The 7,373-nt window shown below is 43.7% G+C and overlaps 1 protein-coding gene across 16 annotated transcripts in view; it reads right to left on the reverse strand.

Moving 5' to 3' along the window:
* Nucleotides 1-7,373, reverse strand: part of Rap1gap2 (RAP1 GTPase activating protein 2) — a 241,080-nt gene that overhangs the window by 67,651 nt on the left and 166,056 nt on the right. For all 16 annotated transcript variants that reach the window (XR_263756.2, XR_263755.2, XM_013503479.1 and 13 more), the window contains one exon: nucleotides 4,474-4,509. Coding sequence is in view for 14 of the 16 variants with exons in the window: in XM_013503479.1 (XP_013358933.1) it covers nucleotides 4,474-4,509 (36 nt within the window). In the remaining 2 variants the exon portion in view is untranslated. The remainder of the gene's footprint in view (nucleotides 1-4,473; nucleotides 4,510-7,373) is intronic.

Raw genomic sequence — 7,373 nt, forward strand, 5'->3', positions numbered from 1 at the left:
ATCATCAAGAAACCAAACAATAACAGATGCTAGAGAGGCTACAGGAAAAAAGGAATCCTTCTTCACTGGTGATGGGAGTGTAATTTGGTTCAACCACTATGGAAATCATTATGGAGATGCCACAAGACCTAAAAATAGAAATTCCATTTGACCCAGCCTTTTAGTTATCTTCCCAAAAGAGTTCAAGATGTCACATTACAGTGATAAATGTATATCCATATTTGTAGCGCACAGTTCATAATAACTAAATTTTGAAAACAGCTTATAAATCCATCAGCAGATGAATGGTTAACAAAAATGTGGTACTTACACACAATGGAGTTTTACTCCGCCATAAAGAAGGGCAGACTTAAGTCATTTGTAAGAAAGTAAGTAACCTGGAGAGCATAATGTTAAGTGAAATAAATCAGACACACAAGCTTCAATATCACAATTAGATGAGAAACCCAATATGTAAATAAAGTACAAAATAAAAGACAACGGGAAAAAAAGAGAGAAAAGCTATTGCAGTCCAGTATGGCCAATGTATCTAAAAGTGAACCTTGGACCAGGGATATAGCTCAGCACACAGCACCTGCCTGGTAAGCACAAGGTCATGAGTTTGATTCCTAGTACCCAAAAAGAGCAAAATTTAAAAAAAAAAAAAAAACTAAAAAATAAAAGTGAACCTTGATTTCACATAATCACCATATATGTTTTATACAGTTTTTGGCCAATCAGTCTGGCTGTCAATCTGTGTTTCTGATAGTTAACTTGATAAAGACATAAAATAAATAAATAAATCTGATGCAGGCAACAAAAAGTGAGAAAAAACTTCAAAAAATGGGGATGAAAGGGAAAGGGGACAAAAGAATTGAGAGGTACCATGTACATGTACCAACTCCCCACAATGAATGTATATACTGTAAGCCTGTACTAATAAAAATTAAAATTTTAAATGTTTTTTATTTTAAAAAAGCATGGACCAAAGCCAGATCACACAGGTTCAAATCCCAACACCTCCACTTGAGTCTGTGATTCTGGGTAAGTCACAGAAACCTCGGTGTGAGTTCATCTTCACTACTGTGATGAAGGTTAAAGGTTAATAATGGGTTAATCCTGCAGAACAGATAGTAGATGCGATGATTTATCATCACAACTCAGCAGTGTTACCATCCTAGAGCTTCACTATCTTCCCTAGGGCCACAGGGCCAGCAGTTGAGAAGGAAGATGGGACACCATGTCTGCTAGCATCAGAGGCAGCACTCTGGTACTTGTGCCATCCAGCCCCACTCCCTCCTTGATGGGAGCCCTGTGGATAATACGCAGGAGGTCTAGTCCTCCTCCTCACTGAGCTATAGGTTTCCTATTTGCAACCCATGGAGTCCCTGCTGCTGCATTTATAAAATGAGGATTACACCAGCACCCCTATCTCACAGATGCAAGTACTTCAAGGATCAAGTGCAAGGAATGGGACTGGATTAAAGGGGTTCCCCTGCAGGCACCTGGGAAATACACGTTCAGGAACAGCGCCCTGTCCATCAGTTCTATGACTGGGTTCTGACTTCACTGGATTGTGTGAGAGGGGAACACCTAGCGCCCCAAGACTGAGTAAATCAGGTAAGGGTATAAGCTACTGGGACAAACCAGAAGAAAGAGTTCCCCTCCAGACATGGGAATCCAGAAAATGTCTTTGCCCAGTCAAAACATAAGGGACAGGAACCCTCCAAAGTGAACTCTTTCTGTGGCCTCCTTTGAAATTCACAGCACCTTCTCACCAACCAGGAAACTGAGGCCCCAGTAGAGGTTGTATACCCAAGGTCGCATAGCTAGTGAGTGACTGGGCATGGATTTGAAGCAGGTGAACGACCACACCCCACAGACCCTAGACGCCAGGGCTCCTGCTAACTGGACACATTTAAATGCAGCTTCCCCAGACTCCTCTGGGCTGAGTCACCCTGCAGCATTGTTCAGGTGGGTGTGGGAGGGCCCTTCCCACCAGATAGGTGCTCTTTACACACAGCCAGAAAACCACCTGGGTGGCCCTGCAGACCCTGTCCGGGTTGGCAAACAGGGCAGGTGGGGGTGGGAGAGTGATGTCACGGGTATGTTTTGTTTCTCCTGCATTATTCATCCCTGTCTGGGAACAGTCCCTGGAATAGGAGAGCTATCACTTGGGCCGCTGGCCCCTCCACTCCCTCCCCCTCAACACAGCTACTGCCCCAAGCTAGGGGCCCTCTCTCGTCTGCATCTTATCCTTTCCAATACATACTATTATTACTTCCCCCTTTTCTCCCAGTGAAGAAATGGAAGCTCAGAGAGGAAAAATGACTTAACCAAGGACACACCACTGGTAGGGATCAGGCTAAGATCTGAACCCCGGCCTGAAGAACCCAAAGCATGTTCACTCGGCCCTCTTGCTTCACAGGGGTTGTGGCCTTCTTCAAATTCTTAGACTCTCTGGTGGGAGCTGAGCATCCTGGATCCTCATTTCAGCTCTCTGTAGCTAGCAGAGTGACCTGAGCACTTAATGACTCTGCGGCTCAGTTTCCACAACTGCAAAGTAAGGCAAGACTGAGCCCATAGCCAGGACAGACTTGGCCATACCATGCAGCACTCCATCACATCAGCTCCTGGTGTAAGTTTCATGCCAACAGAATTGCTAGACTGTATGAGCTCTCTGAGGATGGCGCCCAGTGGGCACATGGTAGAGTCTTACACAGTGGAATTTTAGCTTCCAGTCCTAACTGAGAGAAAGCAGCAAACTGCCATGGATATTAGGCATCATGGAGACCCAGAGGGAGAATAAAAAGACATGCCCTGGAGAGGCAAACAGCTGAGAGGCAGCCTCTAAAAACAGACCAGTGTGAGGCCTGTTAAGTAGGGTGGAATTATGTTCTCACACAGGAAAACCTCCCTTTTCAGGGAGGCAGAAGACCAGCTGGGGGTGAGAGTGCTTGCATCATGGAAGCAACCAGGAAGAAGGCAGGGTGAGCTGCCAGTTCCCCACCAGTTTTCCACGGTGGAGGGATCCCACTGGGCTGAGGGGAAAGTCCCGGGTTTACTCCAAGCAGTTGAGTGCTTAATTATATCCTGTCTCCCCCCACTCGCACAGTGTATATGCCAGCCCCTTTCCACAACTTGGTTATAAGTTCTCTAAATATGGAGGAAGTGAGTTTGCAGTCCACACACTGCTGGGCACACAGGAGAATCTTAATAAATCACCACGGCAATGGCAAAACTATTAATATCTTTCCCTCCAACAGTCTCCCTCCCCCTTCCTCACCCTAGGAGTCCTGGCAAGTCCACCTGCATCTCGGGGCTGAACAGGGCACCATTCGTGCCTCTCCTCCAGGAGCCTGCAGGCCCTATTATAGAATCTTTCCCTTCTACTCAGGGTAAAAAGAATCATAACACAATGGCTAGAGCCCCCGGCCTGCAACCACTTACTAGCATGTATCCTTGAGTGCTTTATTTAATAGCTCCGGGCTTCAGTTTTCTCACTTGTAATATGGGGATGATAACAGTAACACCCTAACCGGGTGAAGGAATGCCTGTCCATCTCAGAGTCTGAGAAGTGCCTGAAGTATGTGTTATGATCAACTTCTTCATTCTACTCTTCTCAGCCATATCAATTAAACCTGGACCTGTGCTCACATTCAAGGCAACAGTTCTTGTTGGTGAGCCCTGACCTCAAGGGCACTGGTTCCAGGATTCCCAAGGATACAAAAATCCATGAATACTTAGGTTCCTTTTATCAAATGGTATGATGTTACATAGAACCTACACACATCCTCCTATACACTGTAGTTTAAATCATCTCTAGATTACTAACAATACCTACTACAAGGTAAATGCTATGTAAATAATTGTTATACTGTATTGTTTAGGGAAGAATGACAAGAAAAAGGTCTGTACATAATCAATACAGACACCCACAACTAGTTTACTATGAAGATTCAAAACCTGAGGATACAGACTATGATCATGAAGGACTTGCAAATCCACACTCAACGTAGTGCCTACCGACTATTTACATATGTTTTCTCATTTCATCCCAAGCACCATAGCAGTGGGTATTCCCATTCTTAGTTATTTATATAAGCCTGGAAATGGTAAGAAACTTGGGCTAGTAAGTGTTTGGTGCAGGATTTGAACTTGGGTCTGCTTCCCACGCTGCAGCTTTGCCTCCCTGACACAAGATGATTATTCTCAGATGAAGCTTTCTTTTTCAGGCTTTGTTTCCAGCCCATTCCAAGAACAATGGCCCCTTTTAAGCCCTCCCCATATCAGTGGCATTTCTGGCATTCTAAGCCAGTCCCTGTCCCCCCCAGCCCCATCCACTCCTAAGCAGAAGCTTCCAAAGTGTTCTATGTCACTCAACAGCAAAATGGCCTCAGAGTGTCCAGGATGAAGGGCCCCTCTCTCCAAGGGATCCGCTGGTGTTGAACCCCGACATCGGGCTGGGCTGCTTCCCACTCTGGGGGTGCTCACCTGCATTTTCTCCAGCATCTCGAAGAACTCCGCAGACTGAAAGACACAAAGGGGGAGGGGAGAGAGACTGCGTCAGCCAGGAAGTCAGCTGAGAAAGCCTCCTGCTCACCGTCTGGAAGTGGAGCCAGGGCCTTCCCCAGGGATGAAATTCATTTGGGTCAAGAGAGGAGATAATTTGATTTTGCCTTTACAGAGCTGGAGGGCCAGAACATCCCACACAACAGAAGAGAAAATAACACAGGCCTGGGCTGGCAAGTGGCCCAGAGGAGGGCAGCCACTCAGTCCCTTTGGCAGGTAGAGGTATAGAGACCTAAGGAAAGGCATAGCTTCCCCAATGCACTTGCAGAGACTCAGCCTTCAGCAGGATTCAGGTTTGGGATGTTTTCAACCCAGCCGTAGGGACAAGAAGTGTCAGTTTTCTGACATCTGTGGCAACACGGGCTTTCTGTGTCCTCCTATAAAACTCCACTTAGTACATGACAGAGCAAGCCAAAAAGCACTGAGCTGCTCTAACCAGGCCAGCCAAGGGGGCTTGAGCTCTAGCCCCTAGCCCGGGCACCTGGATGAATTATTTTTAAAATCTCAAACTGCATCTGTTCAACCCTTAACCTACTTTGGTTTCTCCCTTGTAAACTCTAGATGGAGGTGGAGGAGTGTAATGGACATCTGAGAAGCAGGTAACTCTGCCCTAACAAAGGATAGACAGGGGTCCCTCAGAAGACTTCACTTCCTGCTCTGTGAATACAGCCCCACTTTCTTATACTAACATCACTGTGTACATCTGGGCATTGGCAGTCATGTGTCAGTGAGTGCCCAGAACAGAAACAGGCAGTCCCCAGAGGAAAGACAGCTATGATGAGGAATGCATTTATCCCTGTCACTTCTTTGGGCAGAGGCAGAGCCTCCCAACTCTCTTCCTCTGCCCACACCAATAAACCAGAACCACCTGGGGCCCCCACTAATTCGGAATTCTTCAGAAGGGAACCACCAAGGGAAGGATTCTTAAGGGGTCACCTGCTGAGACTCATTCCTGCTGTGGGTTCCAAACAACCTCTCTCATGCCACTCAACACTCTTGACCAAGAGTAGGCTTGGGGGACAACATAGTTGACCAGAAATAGACTTGGGATACCAACATCTTTGACTAGAAGGAGCCACCAAACGCTCAGATCCCAAACCTACCCTCCCCACTTGCTCCAGCTATAAAAATACCATCCACACTGTATATTCTTACAAACTGCAGGATCCAGCCATAATGAGCTTATACAAATCAATAAACATAGAAAGAAGACAAGGAGATAAAAGAATCAACATTATAAATACACAGACCGGGCTGGGGATTTAGCTCAGCGGCACAGCACCTGCCTGGCAAGCGCAAGGTCGTGAGTTCGATTCCTGGTACCGGAAAAAAAAAAAAAAAACACACAGACCTCTGGCCCAGCAATTACCCTTCAAGCAATCTGTACTTTAACACACTTACATATGTACATGATGCAATTAAAATGTTCATGCTGCATTATAGTACTTGTAATAGTAAAATATGGCAACAAATGCAAATCTATAGCAAATTGGTTAACTATGTTCATACAATAAAATACAAGTACAGGTGCCTCATTTCTCTGAGCACCTGGCCTCCACTGTTGAGTGTATCCTATATAATCCTTCCCTAAAAAATCCCTTTTGTTTCTTTAAAAAAAATACAGAAACTATAAACAACTATATGTCAATAAATTAGATGAAATGGACAAATTCCTAGGAAACCACAAGTTATCAACTGCCTCAGAAAGAAGTAGAAAATATAAAAAGTCCTATAAAAAAAATAAAGAGATTGAATTAGTGAGCAAAAACCTATCCATCAAGAAAAGTTCAGACTCAGATGATTTCATTTGTAAACTCTCCTAAATATTTAAAGGCTGATTAATACTAACTAATTCCTCATATTCACTATCAAGATAGTGAAAAGTCAACGCACAGACCAGCAAGAAATGTTTGAAAACCATATACCTGAAAGGGACTTGTATCTATAATATATCTAGAACTCTTAACAACTTAATTTTTAAAAGAAAACAATACGAAAGTAAGGCAAAGGCTGTGAATTAACATTCCCCCCAAAGAAGACACACAAATGACAATAAACACAGGAAAAGACACCCATATCATTAACCATCAGGAAATACAAAGAAAAACAACAGTGAGATTCCACATATACCACTAAGATAACTATCACCAGAAAACAAAAGTAAATATGACAAGGATGTGGAGAAATTGGAACATTCATGCATTACTGGTAGGAATTCAAAAAGCTCGGCCTCAGTACAAAATGATTTTGTAGTTTCTCAGAAAGTTAAACAGAGTTAACACATGACACAGAAATTTCACTCCCATGTATCCAAAAAAACTTAAAACAGACACTCACATACTTGTACATAAATGTTCACAGCAGCATGGTTTATATTTGTAGAAAGGTGAAAACAGTCCAAACACCCATCAACTCATATCCATACAATGGAATAATATTCAACCACAGAAAGAAATGAGGTTCGGATACATGTTACAGCATGGAGGAACTTTAAAAACATTATGCTAACTGAAAGAAAACAGACATAAAAGACTAAACAAAAAATTAACAAAGAAATAGTTCTTACCAGAACCAATACAACACAAGGAAAGCAGTCCTATGAGGCAAGTTTATAGCTGTGAATTGCTATACCAGAAAAACAGAACAAGCACAAATAAATAATTTAGCAGGCTGGGGATTTAGCTCAGCGGCACATCACCTGCCTGGCGAGCAGAAGGTCATGAGTTTGATTCCCGGTATTGGAAAAAACAACAACAACAAAAAAAAACAAAACCAATGTAAAGCCTGATGCAGAAATAAAGTTGATTTTAAAATAAATAAAT

The sequence above is a fragment of the Chinchilla lanigera genome, unplaced genomic scaffold, assembly GCF_000276665.1.
Source record: "Chinchilla lanigera isolate Chin_1 unplaced genomic scaffold, ChiLan1.0 scaffold00080, whole genome shotgun sequence".
NCBI lineage: Eukaryota > Metazoa > Chordata > Mammalia > Rodentia > Chinchillidae > Chinchilla > Chinchilla lanigera.